Consider the following 18,645-nt stretch of genomic DNA (forward strand, 5'->3'; position numbering starts at 1 on the left):
CCCAACTTCACAGCCTCTGCTGGAATACAGAGTACAAAGGGGCACCAATCCTTTGAAGCTAAAATTAACTCAGTCTTAAGCTTGCTGTTTTTACTAGATGTGTGTGCTGCTGCCCTCAGGCCATGCCTCCATTCAGAGACCAGAACTCCACACCAGCCTTATGACTTGACTTGGACAATCGAGAATCCTGAAACTAGTTAAGGTAGCTATAGGGCCAAACCAGATTTTGACAACCCTAAACCTGTACAAGGAGGCCCTGCAAGGGGGAAACCTGCACTAACACCAGTCCTCAGCCTGGCGGCTACCATTTTCCCCATCACTCCCCCACCCCAGTTGTCCCCAGCTCCAGAATTTTTCCTGAACTGCACAGAGCTGGTAGACCCACTCTGGTTGATGATTTAAACACCTTCCAAATTCTGAATGGCTCCCAGTCAGAGCTAACCACTTCTTGCTGGTTATGCTATAATGCTAGATCCCCTTTTTATGAAGGTATCAGATTCATATCTGGATATGATGAATCCAAGAAGGACACTGCATGCAGATGGTCCCAGGAAGGCCCAGTCTTAACCCTACAGACCATATCAGGACAGGGTACCTGCCTAGGGAAAGTTCCCTTGTCACATCGCAACCTCTGAAATCAACCAAGCCATTCTGTTCATTCCAAATGGGTTATCCCTCCCAAACAAGCATGGCGGTCTTGTTTGATGGGTCTGGCCCCATGTGTGCATGGGTCCTTAATTCCCCTATCACAAAGAAGTTCTATATTCTAGTCCAGTTAGTACCATGCATAACCTATTATTCAGAAGAAGTAGTACTGAAAAGCCTAATAGGGCATGTTGGGGAGGATCTCATGAGGCAAAAGAGGTAAGCTATTTCCCTAACTTAAGCTATAATTTGGAGGCAGGACTAGATGGAGTGGGTACTGTAATAGCCACACTGGCATTGCAAGAAAAGAATTACAACAGCTTGAAGGCAAACATAGATGAGGACATCCAACGCCTGGAAAAAAAAAATCCACCTCGTACCTAGAGCGCTATGTAGACTCTCTAACTGAGATGGTGCTGCAGAACAGATAAGGGTTAGACTTAGTGTTCCTACAATAGGGAGGATTATGTGCTGCTCTGCATGAAGAATGCTGTTTCTATGTCAATCATTTTGGGGTTACTAGCTAAAGTCAGAGAAAGCATAGATAGGGGCCAAAGGGAACAGGAGGATGACAAAAGTTGGTATCATTCACTCTTCCATACTTCTCCCTGGCTGACAACCCTTATTTCCACAATCACGGGACACCTGATTATTATCTTACTGTTACTCACTTTTGGGCCACACATAATTAATAAGCTTTTGCAGTATCTAAAGCAGAGATTGGGGACCATTCAACTGATGGTGATGAGATTCCAATAACCAACCAGCACAGATGATCTGTCAGTAGAGAGTCCATGATTAGCTTCTGAAGTAACTAGCAGAGGGGAGAATGAAGTGAGCAGGCAGATTGCCTCTGCACTTTTCTCACAGAAGTTCCCCTCACCCCCTGCTCCTTCGTGCAGCAAGCACGAGGCTTCCTTCCCCTCCCTGGCCATTCAGAGAGGACTAGGTATGGAGCCAGACCATTTCCATAAAGACACCCCTTAATAAATCCCCTGCCCCCAGGAGCCACAGACACCAGCTTGAGAATAGACAAATGGCAACCTCCCTTGCCTTGCCTCCATGCTACTGAGGCTGGCACTCTCACCTATGACTAAGCACTTCCCAGGTACAGCTGGTGCCTGTCCTTGGGGAAGAAGTGAAAACCAAACATCCTTGGGGAGATTAAGGTCCCACATTTGGATCATGAAAGGAGGGTAACCACAGGTCACAGGCAGCTGTGGCTAGTTGTAAAAACACACTAGTTCCTGATAGCACCATAAAGATACTCCCCAGGTCAGAAGAGTCCCCTCCACCCTGCCTTGCTACCTGAACAAAAGACATGGTGTTTGAAAAATGACTTGCCTTGTCACCTTCCCCATCATCCTAAAACCCAAAGAATCCCTGAGTATGCTGTATAAAAATGCCAAGCCTTCTAAGCTAGGGATCACAGTCCTGTCCTGTGCAGTGGGAAGGTTTGCAATCCAAGTCTGACTGGAATTAATAAAAAGAATCTTTTGTTTCTTTGCAACAGGCTCAATGGTTGGTTCTTAGAGCTCTCCTGGGGGTTCCACATAATTGCAGACACAATAATACATGGAGAAGAGCCCCTACCAATCTCAGTCATGGACTCATTGGGGATTGGTTCTAATTCTTTGAATTAATCCTGCCCCCCAAAATTGAGAATCTGCATGTGCAACTCTAAAGTTCCTTGTCCCCAAATGGTTTTTGATTAATCAATAAAGAGCCAACAGCCAATGGTTGGGTAGGTAGACCAAGGTGGGACTTTGAGATTTGTGTGGGAGACAAGAAGGAGGCAGAGATCACCATGATGGGGAAGAAGAAAGACCAGACCTAGAGGCCCACCAACATGTGAGAATCAGGGAACATGGCCACAAAGGCCATTTGCCCAATTGTGTTTGGGGTAGCAGAGATGAAAAATAGATTTTAAAAGATGTTAACTCAGGAGTACCAGAGGGAAGTGTTTGCTAGTGAAAGACCCACAACGTGAGGACTCCCCCACGTTCTGACTCAGGAGAGGCGACACCCCAAAATCACCCACAAGAAACGGTCTTGCTGCAACTTGCAAGAGGATTTTTATTCAAGAGTGCTCTGGGCCCACGGTCATACACCACACAGGGGTAGAGGACTGTGGCGCCCCGAGTAGCTGAGTAAGGGGGTATTTAAAGGAAGAAACCACAACTCAAGGAAGTGGGGAGGGCGTTGTTGGAAAATACCAAAGGTACCAGTTAAGAGTCACAAGGAAGTGCAAAGTCACAAGTGTTACAAGGACTACCTGGTAATTGTTCCGGTTAACTCTCAACACAGTTTCTAAGAGCCCCTAACAAAAGCACATTTGCATAGTGGGTTCCGCGTTGGTCAGGGTGACTTTCTTTGAATGAACACTCTTTGAACCCAGGAAGCAGGTGGGTGGAGGAAGGAATGTCACTATCAAGGTATGATTAGCATACCTTGGAGCAATGAGTCACAAAGGTCACATTCCCAAGCCTCGACCTAAAGGCCTAGAATTTTGTTACTTCTTCACTAGCAGCAGGAAGGATTAGAAACACCCAACCATTAAGATAGTCAAGACATATTAAAATTAACTGGCATGTGTATGTGTCTTTCATTTGTGAATCCAGATAGCTGCAACTCATCAGGAGCACAAAGTGGTAGCTAAATTTGAGGCTACAGATGGCCCCAATGTGGTAGGTAAGAAGTCACTATTTAACAGTTAATTAGAGATTCCAAAATGGAATACACATACACCATGAGATAAATTTAGGAGGAGGAAAAAAATGGTTTCTCAGCAAGCCTAGCCAAGTCACAGGGTTCCTCTGCAAGCCAAGAAACTAGAACAAAGGAACACAGCCTCCTGCAGGAATTTATCCTGGAGCACTTTTAAAAGGATTTTCACTACCTCAAAGAGCCTTAACTGAGATGCTGGGAGCCCCTGCTGTGCAAAGAGACAGGATGACTGCTCTGAGCAGAGAGCCATGTGGAAGACACTGCCTGCTTCCTACAAGCAAATAATCAAACCATGAGGATGAATAAAATTTGATTTAATTGTTTTAAGGATAAAAAAGAGTATAATGGTAATTGTTTAAATGTTAAATAAAGAAATTCAAACCTTTGATCTCAAATGTAGGAAATAAAGGCAAGAAGGGAGAATTTAGGGAGATTGAATGAAAAAATGCTTTAAAGAAACTTAAAAGAGTCTTGCCAGGGCAAATCCTCAGGATCTTTGAAAATGATCTACATAGGATTTCTGGGATTGCTTTTGCCTGGTATGACAAAATAGAGCTGGGAAATAGGTTTATAAAGTAATATTATATACATGTATAAATAACTGAGGCTAGGGATCTTTAAAACTTAGGTTAAAAAGCAGGAGATAGGGAACCTATATCAGAAAGTAGAAACTTAGGCCTTGATAATTATATAAAAAGAAAGGGACATACTATACTACCTTATGTATCCACAGAGATATTAATCTCCATATAAGGGAGGATTTAAATTTACATAGATGTAATTAAGGCTTTTCATCTTAAATTGTATGGCATAAGCAGGGGATAATGAAGAAACAGTCTCAAAAGATAATATTTTTAGATTGTTTTAAGAGCTTTGAATTGTTTTAATTATCAAAATATGTGTGACTATAAGTTTGGTGGTTATATTAAAATTCCTCTGGGAGAGAGGCAAAGCTTTATCTTTAGTGATTTGCAGTTACTGGACCAAGGGCATGCTATTTTTGGGAGAGAGTCTCTGTATTTGTGTTGATAGGAAAGGAAAAAGGGCTCTGGACCCTTTCCAGAGTGATATGGATCAGATATGACAGGGTTAGACACCCTGAAGATCTTGGCAACAGAAAAGTAAAATTTGAGAAAATCAAACAGGATAAGTAACTTGATCTGCTGATTCCTGGACATGGGAACAGCACAGTAACTAGTTTACACATATAAATGCCTCTAGTCAAAACTTTTGCTAAAATTAGAATATGTATCTTGTTGATCATGGAATCCTTAAGATTCTTCATGCCCTCCTTCATATGACATGAATGAACATTTATCCCACTTGTTATTGATCAAATTAACTTAAACAAAGGACAGTTGTCTTTCACTTGCTCAAAAAAGGAGCAAAATTTTGATCCTTAACTGATCTGTGCACCTTGCACAATCCATAGGAATATCTTAATAGTACTAAAATTTTTGATGTGAGATTCATATATTGCAGAATGTACAGCTCTGACAAGATTCATCCCTGAGATGCTGAAATGACTTTCTCTTCCAGCATCTTACTTCCTGATGCTGTACAGAGACATGCTTCCAGAACAGCTTCAGGGATTGCTGCTGGTTTCTGATGGATTCAGTTCATCTAGCCTTTCAGACAGACCCAGTCAAAACTTCAGTCAAGCCTTGAGTCTTCTATGCATACAGAGACTGGATAACAGATGCTAAAGCTAGCTTTCTTAAGTCTAACCCATTTTTCTAATTTTCCTACCTCTCTCTGCCCCTTTAAAGAATGTCGAGGAAGCCAAGTCTTTGCGTTTGGGTGTCTGGTTATGGTTATTTTACAAATCGCACATAGGTTAACATTTTAAGGGATAATTTGGAAATGGTCATAATTTTGAACAGGGATGAAATAGGTAGGATGGATTACTAATTTTATTCTTGAAGAAAACATTATGTAGCTATAATTTTACATTGATAGAAATCTTTGTAATTGACACAAAATTAAAGTTATAATTTTTTACAATGGTGTAGTGGTGAGTTTTTGCTTCACCTCTTTGTGCTCATGGTCGGCCATGTTTCGAGCCATCTGCCCAGGGAATCTTTGGATCTATGGATGAAACACATGCACATATACACACACACACTAGCTTATTTTTAAATGCTTTGTATACCTCAAAGGCTGGACACTCCTAAACCCTCCTCTGCTACCCCAGACCCAATCAGGGGAGTGACCAGTGGGTACCAACCCAAAATCTCACATGGCTGATAGGCTTTATCTCCTAACACTCACTCCTGCATCCCATCCTCCTATCCTGAGTCATTATGATTCTCTTGTTCCTCTCTGCATCCTACCTACACAACAGTAAATGTCCTGCCTGATGCCCAGCCATTTTCCAGTGGCATCTTTAATTATAGACCAAAAGCCAACTGGGCACAAGAACCTTCATCATCTAGACATGCAACTTCAAAACATTAGCACAAATCTCCAACACACTGGTACAGAGTTTATATATTGATATAAAATTAAGTTTTTCGGTAGTATAAATCTGTATATTGATACAAATTTTTAAATTAATATTGCTACTCTTAGATAGGAATTATGCCTATGCAACTCATTTAAGAAAACAAGGCTTTGACCTAGTCCTTGAAATAGCTGCTATTACAAACTGATTAGGATGATTAAATAACACAAGTTAAGGGCCAGCTAGTAAACTCATAGTTATGTTAGGTTCTGATTTAATTATAATAAAGTATTTTAATTTACTCAAATAGAAATGTCTAAGAGTAGTTAAGATTTAACAGCTCAGATATAATTTACATAGATAGATAGTCTTCAAAAACATAAGAAATTCACAGAATATGACATTTAATGTTACTACATTATTAAGGATCATTTGACAATGTACATGTCTGCTTCTGACAGCTTTTCCTTTCTCCTTCAAAGAAGAAATTGAGCATCATACCTTCCACATAGAGTTGCTCTAATAATGGTAAAGTAGCCATTAGACAAAAATTTTGCTCTTCATCTGCAGAAAAAAATACTGTCCAAAGAGGACAAACAGATGTGGGATAGTTGTCTGCTAAGCTCTGCACAAACAGGGTAAACTAGTCTTTCATATCCCTGCTTCATTTCAAGGTCTTCCAGATAGTTCTGAATGAGAAGGCTGAAGACAGATGCTCCAACTTTTTGAGGAATGGAGGACTGTCCAGGTAGTCACCTGTCTCTACAATTTGTTTAAGTTTTGAAAGCTATGTTTTTGTGCTTCCTAAATATTCAGATAATATTTATTCATTCTCAGATTTCTTATGGGATTGAAAACTAATTATAGTCTCATAAGCAAACTTAAGTTGTTTAACATTGAGAGATATGATATAGATTTGAAAAGATGTTTTTCAGATGGTAATTCAAATTAAAATAAGAACCAAATTTAGGTAAAGAAATATAAGTTCTTTAGTTAGTATATTTGGTAAAGTACTTTATCTAATTGACAACTATGATGAACTGGGTATGAATTGTATATCATACTTTGTAATTTACATGATTATACTCAATTACTGTCTCAAAGAAGAGCCCTGGGGGGCGGCAAAAGGTGAGACGTTGGGGATTAGTTCTAATGCTTTGAATTAATCTGGCCCTCAAAATCAGGAATCTGCATGTCCAAACACTGAAGGTTCTTTTCCTGAATTGGCTTTTGATTGATCAATAAAACCAATTGCCAGTGGCTAGGCAGGTAGACTGAGGCAGGACTTTGAAATTTGTGAGGCCTAGGAACTGGGAAAGAGGAAGGAGGCAGAGATCACCATGATGGAAAAGAAGAAAGACCAGACCTAAAGGCATGCCAACATGTGAGAATCAGAGAACATGGCCACACAGGCCACTTCCCCATTGGTGTTTGGAGTAGCAGAGTTAAATTATAGACTTTAAAAGATGTTAATTCAGGGGTACCAGAGGGTAGTGTTTGCTTGCAGTGGGAAGGATTAGAAACATCTGGCCTTTAAGATAGTCAAGGTATATTAAAATTAACTGGCATGCATATGTGTGTCTTTCATTCAGGAATCCAGACAGCTCTAGGATGTACATGAGAGACCTATTGGGAGTACAAAGTGGTAGCTAAGTTTGCTGATAGAGACTCAATAGATGCTCAGCATAACAAAAGGGCAATTCAAATCTCCCCTACTCCCCCTGGCTATTGCAGAAATAATTGTGGGTGTTGCCACCAGAACAGCAGAACTGGCTACCTCCCTAACCTTGTACTATCAGTTCTTTCCCCAGTTTTTCCAAATTCTTCAACAGGTGGCCCAAACCATACTCATTGTTCAAGGAGAGATCAATTCACTGGCAGCATTGGGATTTCAAAAGCAGTGAGGACTAGCTAGACCTTCTTACAGCTGAAGAGGGTGGTCTTTGTCTTTTTTTCCAAGAAGAATGTTGCTTCTATGACAAGTATAGTAAAGAATAAGATCCAACAGCTCCAAACAGACCTCCAAAAACATAAGGAACTCAATGCCTCTGATGCCTGGGCCTTTGCAAACCCCATATGGAATGGATATTACCCTTCATGACCCTTCTCATTTTTCTGCTTTTATTATTTGTACCCTACTTCATCACCCTCTTCTCCACATTCTTCCAATGACAAAAATAAAAAAAAAAATTCAAACCAAATCAATAATCAGTTCATCTTACAGGATTACCAACCACTGGCCATGGAGAAGCCTGATTCCAACAGCTATCAAATGTGTTCTCATGGTGAGGATGAACTGCACCCCAAAATTGACAATGCCCTTGGACAGCAAAAAGAAGTTTAAGAGAGCTGATGCCCACATCCCTGCCTCAACTTTGCTCCCATTTTTGTTCTGCTTCTTATAAGGAAAAAAAGAGGAATATTGGCAATCAGGCACCCCTATGGCCAACCCTAGATACTTGACAACAATGGGATCCTCAGTCACCTCTATGGTGATCCCCAGGGGACCCAGCAAACACAGGACACATCATCACTGCTGCCAGAGGCAACACATTTCCATTGTTGCCTCTGTCTCATGTCCTCCTGTGCATGAGCCACAGCCTCACAAAAAGCTGTACTTTTCCTCCTTCCTTCCCTTCTTCCCTGAGGCAGCCTCTGTGCTCCCTTACACCTTCCCTTTTAATAAAATGCCCTCATGAGACCTGTTGCACAGTGTGACTTTTGTTGGATTTTTCAGCTTAGTTCTGTAGGGGGCTAAGGTCCTGTTTCCCAATTAGTTCTTGATCTTTCAGTAAAGAAAGTCGTGAGCTAATTGCTGGGCAGAAGATACAGACAGGACTTCCAAGTCCCTGGAGATAGGCAGAAAGACACAAGGAAGGGGAACATAGTTCACCATGCTTTGGAGAGAGAAGAACTAAGAGCCATGGAGATCAAAACAGAGTGCCCACACAGGCCACTCCGATGGGCAGGTGGTCAGGGGAGTTTAGCAACTGAAGTTTAGGGTAGGTAGGAGAAGTGGAGATAAGGAATTGATAAAGGCACATTTTCCCAGGCAGGAGATAATAGCACCCAGAAATTGTGCCAAGTAGGCAAGTTGAAAGTAAACAACTGTGTATCTGTGTCTTTTATCCACTGATTCAAGGGAAGGTAGGAGAAGGCCTATCTTAGAAGAAAGACCAGTAACACAAAACTACACACAACATAATTACATCCGTTCCCACCATTCTCTGGAGAAAAGATCACATTAATTCTACTTTGCTTCTAACCCCTATAATTTTTAAATGTTGTATCTAAGAAACTATTTCAAATAATAAGTATGAGAGTCACTCTTAATATCATTAATATTTATCGGCCATTGGTACCCTTTTAATATACTAATTTTATAATAATAAAAAAGCAAAACTGTCATTAATATATATCAGACACTATGAATGTACGTAAATTGGTATCGTAAACTGAAATAAATCTGGAAATAAAATTAGAAGTTTGCTAGATCTGAGGTAAAATTCAGCATTAGAGCATGGTCAGTAGAGCAGTAGTGATGCAGTCAAGCCCTTAGGTTTTATCTCTAGCACCTTGTATACATACACACAGTCACACATGCTAAACATCTAACATCTTGTATACATACACACAGTCACACATGCTAAACATCTAACACCTTGTATACATACACACAGTCACACATGCTAAATGTCTAGCACCTTGTATACATACACGCAGTTACACATGTTAAATATAGACTGACCCTTGTTATGAGGCTTAGGCAGGTCACAGCATTAACGATTTTAAGCACAGATGAAATATTTAAAAAGTTGGGACAGACCATGCAGACAATCTGATTATGTGCATGTATCTCATGTGACAAAAATTATACCCTTATTATATTAAAAATAAATGTATTGTGCTGTAAACATCTACCCTTTCGTTGATATTTTGAGAAGCCATAGAAAAATAATAAAACATTTAAAATATATTAAATTTCATTTTTTCAGCCATCTTAGTGCATTGTAACAATTAAAATTATACCAATGAGTGAAAATAAGAAGGCATTTGATGGTTGCAGTAAAATTCTGGAGATGGGTAGTCATAGAATTGACAAGGCTACAGCAATGATTGAACACATTATTCAGGAAAGCTTTATATATCTCTCAATCTTCTTGTATTTTTATTGTAGATCCCCATATAAAATTAAATATATCAAGAATGGTTGTTTTTGTCAATCTTATACTTCTAAAATGAGTAGAGAATTTCTAGTTCCTGTCCTTCTTTTTGTTGCCTTTATACCCTATAGGAAGGTTGGGACAAAGAATATGACTTCTCCTCTCTGATACTGACCATTCTAGAAGGGCATGGAGGAGGGGTAGGTGAGGGATACCTTTCAGCACATAGGGGTAAGTAGAGGGGGGAATGCTGTAAGCATTGGAAGAAAATGAGGTGTGTGTTTTCTGCAATTAATTAAATAATATTAAAATTAACAACAGGAAACATTTAAATTTGTGTTACTACATAATTTTAAAAGATGAAAAAAGTTCTATACCCCATTTTTTAATTGAGTTGTTTGGATTTTTGATGATTAACTTCTTGAGTTCTTTATATATTTTGGATATTAGCCCTCTATCGGATGTGGGGTTAGTGAAGATTTTTTCCAAATCTATAAGTTGCTGATTTGTCTTATTGATTGTGTCATTTGCCTTACAGAAGTTTTCCAGTTTTATGAGGTCTCATTTGTCAATTCTTGATCTTAGAGCATGAGCCATTGGAGTTCTGTTTAGGAAATTTCCTCCTGTGCCAATGAGTTCAAGGCTCTTTCCCAATTTTTCTTCTATTAGATTCAGCTTATCTGGTTTTATGTTGAGGATCTTGATCCACTTGGACTTGAGCTTTGTACAAGGTGACAAATATGGGTCTATTTTCATTCTTCTACATACAGACAGCCAGTTAGACCAGCACCATTTATTGAAGATGCTTTCTTTTTTCCATTGTATATTTTTGGCGCCTTTGTCAAAAATCAAGTGAAGGTAAGTGTGTGGTTTTATTTCTGGGCCTTCAAGAAATTAATCTCCAAAAAAACAACCCAATCAAAAAATGGGGTATAGAACTAAACCGAGAATTTACAACTGAGGAATTTTGAATGGCTGAGAAGCACCTAAAGAAATGTTCAAAGTCCTTAGTGATCAGAGAAATGCAAATCAGAACAACCCTGAGATTCTACCTTACACCAGTCAGAATGGCTAAGATCAAAACCTCAGGTGACAACACATGTTGGAGAGGATGTGGAGAAAGAAGAACACTCCTCCATTGCTGGTGGGATTGCAAACTGGTACAACCACTCTGGAAATCAATCTGGAGGTTCCTCAGAAAGTCAGAAATAGATCTACCTGAAGACCCAGCTATACCACTCTTGGGAATATACCTAAAATATGGCCTACCATGCCACAGGGGCATGTGTTTCACTATGTTCATAGTGGCCTTATTTGTGATAGCCAGAAGCTAGAAACAACCTAGATGTCCCACAACAAAAGAGTGGATACAGAAAATGTGGTGCACTTACACAATGGAATACTACTCAGTTATTATGATTGAGGACATCCTGACTTTTGCAGGCAAATGGATGGAACGAGAAAATATCATCCTGAGTGATGTAACTAAGACGCAAAAGGACATGCATGGTATGTACTCACTAATAAGTGAATATTAGCAAAAAAAAAATACAGAATACAGAATACACAAGATACAGTACACAGAATTCAAAAGGCTCAACAAGCTGAAGTGTCCAAATGAGAATGCCTCAGTCCTACTTGGGAGAGAGAAGAAAGCAATCATAAATGGGGAGGGAGTGAGGGACTTGGAAGGCAAAGTGGATGGGGACAGGGGAACCTGATCTGGTATTAGGTGAGGTAAAAGGACTGAGGGCCAGCAGAAAGAATGTAAACAGGCAACCTCAGGAAATAGGAGGTTGGGGGGACTCCCCACCCCCACCCCCCAGAGTGCACCAGTGACCTGGGAGATGAGAGACTCACAGGACTCACAGGAAGGGACCTTTGATGAAATGCTGGACAGTAGGGAGAGGGAACTTATAGAGCCTACTTCCAGCAGGAAGTCAGGTCAACAAGTGAGGAGTGGGGCTGCCATCCCACAGTCATATCTCTGACCCATAATTTTTTTTCTGTCTGAAAGAATTACAGGGATGGAAATGGAGAGGAACCTGAAGAAAAGAAGGTCCAGCAGCAAGCCCAAAGTGGAATCCAGGTCAAGGGGAGATCCCAAGGCCTGACACTATTACTGAGGCTATGGAGGGCTCACAAAAATGGCTCTATCATGACTGCCCTCTGAAAGACTCAAAAAGCAGTTGAAAATGTCAGATGCAGATATTTGCACCCAACCAATGGACAGAAGCAGCTGACCCCTGTTGTTGAATTAGGAAAGGCTGAAAGAATTTGAGGAGAAGGGCAAACCTATAGGAGGACCAGCAGTCTTAATTAATCTGGACACTCGAGATCTTTCAAATACTGGAACACCTAACAGACAGCATACACCATCTGATATGAGACTCCCAACACACATACAGTAGAAGACTTTCAGGTCTATGTTCATTCAGAGATGATGCACCTAACCCTCAAGAGACTGGAGGCCCCAGGGAGTTTAGAGGTCAGATGGGATTGGAGGGTAGAGGCATCCACGTGGAGACATGGTGGTGTGGGGAGGAAGTGTGGGATGTGGAACAGTTGGAGGGTGGGAGGGGAGGGGCATGGAATGGAATGTGGAGTGTAAAAAAATAAATAAATAAAATTGAATTAAAAAAAAGAATGAAAAAGAAAAATCTTAAGGAAGTAAAACAAGCTGGTAGTCATGGCTCTGAGAGAGCAGAGCATTAACAGGAAACATGGTTTCCTCTGAACATTACTTAGTAAGGCTCTATGTATGTATCATAACAATGAAATATATAAATTTGATATTTATCTGAATGTAATATAAACATATAATAAGAAAAGCACTGACTATTTGAAATTATCTTTGCTGCTAATTCATATAGTATTCTTTGAGATTTCCTAAGTCTAATACTTTATTGACTGTCCTAACAAAAATGTCATTCATCTTATTGGGAAAAGATTTCACTATACGGATAAGACAATCATGCCATATAGATTCATATCTAGAAAACCACATATATGCACCTTACAAACATATATTGGTGGACTGAGAGAGAACCAATAAAAGAGAGGAAACCAAAGGGTATGATTAAGCTTTCTATTACCATAGTTTTAAGTAGAAATTCTAGGCAAAAGGAAGAAATATGAGTCTCAAAAGAAAAACATGAGGCCTCTATGAAATCTGGCTTTCTTGTCATTGTGATCTAATTATTGTGAATTCCTGATAAATCAATCAAATATTTTAAAATATCTTTTCATATTGAACTAGGATTTTTTTCATCAGCTTCTTCAAAAACACCTCAAAGGTATATTCTTATCATATTTTGGGGTATTTTCAACTGAGAATGAAAGGTTGCAAGTGTAAATATTCTAATAAATAATATTGCATCCCAATTACATCACAAATTATAATAGATGGGACAACTCATTTATGAAATATGTAAGCTAGAGTTCAGGGGCTGTATAAAATATGCAGATGTATGAAGCCATGAGTTGGACTAATAATTTGGTGAAATTAAAAACTTGATCTTTTAAATCCCAATACGCCTCATGCAATTAATGTTTAAAAGTTGTTTAGACTTAATAAAGTGCCAGGGATTACCAGTAGCCTTCTTCAAAGTAGAGTATTGGAGGTGTGATCTAGCTCTCAACACCATGACATCAAAGAGTATATCAAGAATAATGGATGGAAGGCACAATCACTAAAGAAAGAGAGCTAAAAGAACTGAGAAGCTAATGAATTATAGATTTATGTACCCAGATAGCAAGATTGCCTGGGATGATAAGCATTAGAGAAACTGACAAGCATCCCCGGGTAAATTTAAGATATGAGAAAATGGGCTCAAGTGAATAATTACTGCAAGAAGCGAGCTAACGGAGAATGTCTTCAGAAGACACAAGAGTCAACGCTGGGAATTTTAGAAAGAGGGGAGAATGGTCAGGAAGTGGCAGTGATAAAGATGGAGGAGGCACTGTCCCATCTGTCCCATCTCCTCCTCCAGATGTGTGTGAGGAAGGGAGAAAGAGTGAATGCCACTTTAGAGTTCTGTAGGAAAAAAGAAATGTTCTCCAGACAGACTTCAGTTAAGCCTGAAGTGTGGAGAGGACACTTTAGGGAGGTAAAAGATTATGTTTTCACCATTCACTATGAGTCCAGGCAGCACAGTGAACAGGCTCCAGAGTGGAAGAGGTGGTAGTTTCTTTTCTTTTTCTTTCAATGAAAATTATGATTCATTCCTAAAATGTCTTAGAAATGTTTAAGATTTTAGAAAATAAGCATGCCCTTCAGAGGAAGCTGATCTAGGTCCTTTCCTTCACTGTTATGTCACTTTGTTATTTAATTGACTTCAGTGAATGTTTCCTCTGATTACTGGAGACACAATAGGCTTAGTAATAATAGTAAAAGCCTGTGTCTACAGATCTTTAGAAAACATCATTAGAGGAAATATTAGAAGCATTTTTAAAAATACTGTTTTTCAACAAAGATGCAATGCAATGCAAGGAATTTATATAAATTATTTTTAGAACAAAAAAAAAAAAAAACAACATTTTTTACATTGTATTTTACAGAATAAATCACTGGTCCCAAGCCTTGAGACATTTTTATTTTAGTTGTCTTTTGCTGTTGTTGTTGTTGTTGTTTAGAAATATTTATTTCAATTAAAATATAATGATTTATCTATAACCAAAGCAAAATTCAATAAAACTTCAGATGATAAAATATTGGTTATGAAACTCCTCTTGTTGGAGATACACATAATTTTTAAGGAAGAAAGAACAGTAACCTGTAACATTCAGAAAGTATCAATTTACCGAAATTTTTATACTTTCAGAATAAAGTATATCACCTGACTGGTGTTAGATGAAGGTTGCAACACCTGACACTTGGGATATGAAACTAACAATCTGCTGGAGAGTCTGACTCTCAGGCATAGAACTGCAAAACATTTACTTGATTCAATAACATCATTGATTCAGTCTGCTTACAGTCATTACTTTTTAAAAAATTATTAAAAAATAGTGTTAAGTATTTTATTTCCTCACATTAATTAGAGGGCACTTTTGTAATTATCTTGTGTCTTTCTACTCTCTAGAGTAAATCGGCACATAGATTTCGGCAATTGCTTAACTTGTATACCTTCTTTTAATTTGTATCCACTCATTCATCCATCTATTCATCCAACGTTCTTTAATTCTGATTACATGGTGGGGGCTGTGAATGGGACAGAGAGTCTTTTGCTGCCATGAAGCTGTCGTTCCTTTACTACATGTTTTAGATAATTTACAAGAATATTTTTTCATTGGAGCAACTTTTAGCAGATCTTAACAATATTACCTAGGTGGCTGAAAGTCTGGTCTTTCCATTTAATTTCATAATGATATGTAGTTGGGAGAAAGACGTTATTTTAATGATATCATCAACCTTTGGAAATTCTGAATAAATCTAAAGGTCACAGAATTAGTACAACTTAAGTGTTTGCCTCAGTCTTGTTATTAGGAGATTTCAATATAATTATTTGTATTAAAAACAATTACATTCATTAAACCCTATAGTTTATGTCAAGATTTCCCAGAATTTAGTTCTGTATGTAGATGCTAAATCCTAAGTAATTTTTTATTTATTTTGAAAAGTACACATAGAAAAGTGAGTGTGTGGAGAGATGACAACTTGTATGAGTCAGTTTTTCCTTCTGCTGTGTGGTTTCCAGGGCTAAGTCTTGGATCATCACACTTGGCAGCAGTTCTTTCAACAGCTAAGCCATCGTACTAACCTAGTCTAGAATATTCCAAATCCCCACTAAGACTCGAGTATTATTTTGTTATCCTGAGGCCTCAAATTATCTGATTAAAGTCTCAAAAAAAGTTATATATGGGGTAATATAAAAGTCAAAATATTACACATTTAATAGTTTGAGTAGTTACTGTGTAGATGTATAGAAGTGTACTTCATAGGAATGAAGTTTGGAAATGGCCTCCTACACGATCCTTGAAAATTTGTATCATAATCCAAACAAAGGATGATAAGATTGAAGTGAGATAATATTTTTATTCAATCCTTAACATTTCAAGGATGAGTTAGCTTTGCAAATGTAAAAATTCTTTCTAAAACCCAAGTTCTATAGAAGAATTTTTTCCTTAATAATATCCTGAAGCTTAAGAACATGAGTGACAAGGTACAAAGAAGAAAAACTACACATAGTTTCCTTAAGTCAATACTGCTACTAAGTCTTCAAAATAGTCTCTAAGTTCCAAACTTTCTGATTGTGCTTAATGGACTTTAAAGTGTCATGTGCGGCTTCTTTTGAAGAAATTTTATATATTTTAAAAAACAGTAATTTAGAAAATTATTACTGAAAACTCATTTTTAATCCTAAGAACTTATCTTCATAATTTCCTACAATACTCTATATTCATAAAGATCCAACTTCTCAGATTTAAATAAAGTAACAAAAATTAGTTCTCACTAGTTGTCCCCCAAATCTCTTTTCTCTTTTGACACAGTGTTTTAGATGAAATAATAAGTGACTTTGCTCAATACCAACTCTTTGGTTTCTATACGGAAAATCACTACTGCTCCCAGCTTTTGTCCAGTGAAACTCACCAAGTTCCTTCAGAAGTCCCAAAGAAGAGGCCAGATTATGCAAAGGCAAGCTCATGTGGGAATGGAAGGGTTCCGACATTCTGTTTTCAAAACATAAGAGATATAACTTGAGTCATTCTGTGCCCCTTGTTTGGTAGCACAAGCCCCCACACCTCATATCACAGGATTAAATGTTAGTCTCAGGTACTCCTGACAACAGAACTAGAGCTGTGGCATCCTCTGTGCCCTGCATAGTAAACATTATTAAAAGAATAATATTAAACTTTGCTGGTTGTGAGTGTGGGTAAACACCAGGAATATCTCCCTTCTGAGCAAGCCCTGCCTAACAGAAGTCAGAAAAATAAGCATTATGTCTATTTTTTTTATTGTTTCCTAAGAGATTCTTAAGTCATGCTTTTCTAATACCCCTTGTAAAGATTTAAACAGATCTGTCTGTAGGATCTAAAGCCAAGGACAACGTAGACAGTTTAGAAAATGTAAATAACCAAAAGAAAAGAAACATCTCTAATCTCATCAATTCAGTATTTTGCTAATCATTGAAAACTTATGGCTAGTCGGCCATCATTGGGAAGAGAGGCCCCTTGGTCTTGCAAACTTTATATGCTCCAGTACAGGGGAAAGCCAGGGCCAAGAAGTGGGAGTGAATGGGTAGGGGAGCAGGGGCAGGGGGATAGGGGACTTTTGAGATAGTATTTGAAATGTAAATGAAGAAAATATCCAATAAAAAGAAGAAAGAAAACATAGTTTCTCATAGACTAGGTATTATTTATGTCTTCTCTATGTCCTAATTTATTTTGCCCAACAAACAATTGCAACTATTAATTTACAAATTTTATACATAAAGGAAATAAAATGCATAGGGGTTATTAGGTCAGATTATCCCAACTAGAAATAGGTGGAGCCATAATTTGAGGTCAGACTTAATTAATTATAATATGCTATTTTATTCTAACTTCATTTGACATGGTTAGCTGGATAATATATTCATACCATTTTAATGTTTATGTGCATATAATGTAAATGAACTTTCTAAGTAGTTTTGCACTTAATATTATATTATGGACATCTTCATTAACATACATAGATGCTTACTGTTATATTGGACCATTATTTAATGTTGTACTATATGGATTGAATATAATAATGATTTATCAGTCTTCTAATAGATGTTTAGGGTGCTCACACTATTTTGCCATTTAAAAAAAAGGCTCAGAAACCTTTGGGCATTCTCAATTGTACACCAATTCAATGACCTGTTTGGTATAAATGCCTAGACATGGAATTGTTGCCTAGGTGTTATGTAAGTATTACAGAGGTAATAGTATTTAAGATGTTTTTCTGAGAGGAAAAAAACAACATGTATGGGGAAAAGAGACTATGACAATCTTGGTCAGAGCTTGCTATTAGATATGATGTAGGCACTAAATAAAGAGTAAATAAGTTACAAGATTAACTCATCTCATCTTTCTGTTATTCATATGACATATCCAAGGATCTGCTCAAGGACTGGGATAATTCCATTTGAAATTTTAGAATTCATTTATAACCTACTAAATTTGAGTTAAACTCATGTATTGGTCAGTTTACTTTCTATTATGTAGACGATGGCTAAGTATTTAATCTTTCAATTAGAAAAAAATGATTATTTTTTTCAACAATCTTCTATAATGAAAAATTGAAACAAAAATCATCTATTTTAGCAAAAAGAATTGAAAAGCATTAAGTAATAATGCAGAGGTGTTTCAACCAAGTGAAAGGCATGCCAATAATAATCGCACTTTTGAGGATAGGTGAAGAACAAAAGCGCAAGGAATTCTAATAGGCACTTCATCATGGTCCTGTTATTGAACTGGTCAGAAGACCTAAGCTTAGATTGTCAAATACAGCCTAAGAATCTCAGTGGTGACAAAGCAGAGGTCAAAGTTTAGGCTCAGTTGCCTGGATTCCAAGAATGTATAGGCAGAAACCTAGATGCCATGCTTTCAAATGCACTGGCGGTCACTGACAGCAGCAAAGGTCAGCACTTGTGAGTAGGTCAGTGCAGCTTTGTCTTGGTTGGAAAGTAACGTTTAGAA

The 18,645-nt window shown here is 38.1% G+C and overlaps 1 protein-coding gene across 1 annotated transcript in view; it reads right to left on the reverse strand.

Moving 5' to 3' along the window:
• The window catches only part of Iqcm (IQ motif containing M), a 513,003-nt gene that overhangs the window by 304,300 nt on the left and 190,058 nt on the right, over positions 1-18,645 (reverse strand). Inside the window, exon 7 of the mRNA XM_021170291.2 lies at positions 16,571-16,650. Within this exon, the coding sequence (XP_021025950.1) occupies positions 16,571-16,650 (80 nt within the window). The remainder of the gene's footprint in view (positions 1-16,570; positions 16,651-18,645) is intronic.

The sequence above is a fragment of the Mus caroli genome, unplaced genomic scaffold (assembly GCF_978045245.1).
Source record: "Mus caroli unplaced genomic scaffold, Mus_caroli_1 scaffold_10, whole genome shotgun sequence".
Classification (NCBI taxonomy): domain Eukaryota; kingdom Metazoa; phylum Chordata; class Mammalia; order Rodentia; family Muridae; genus Mus; species Mus caroli.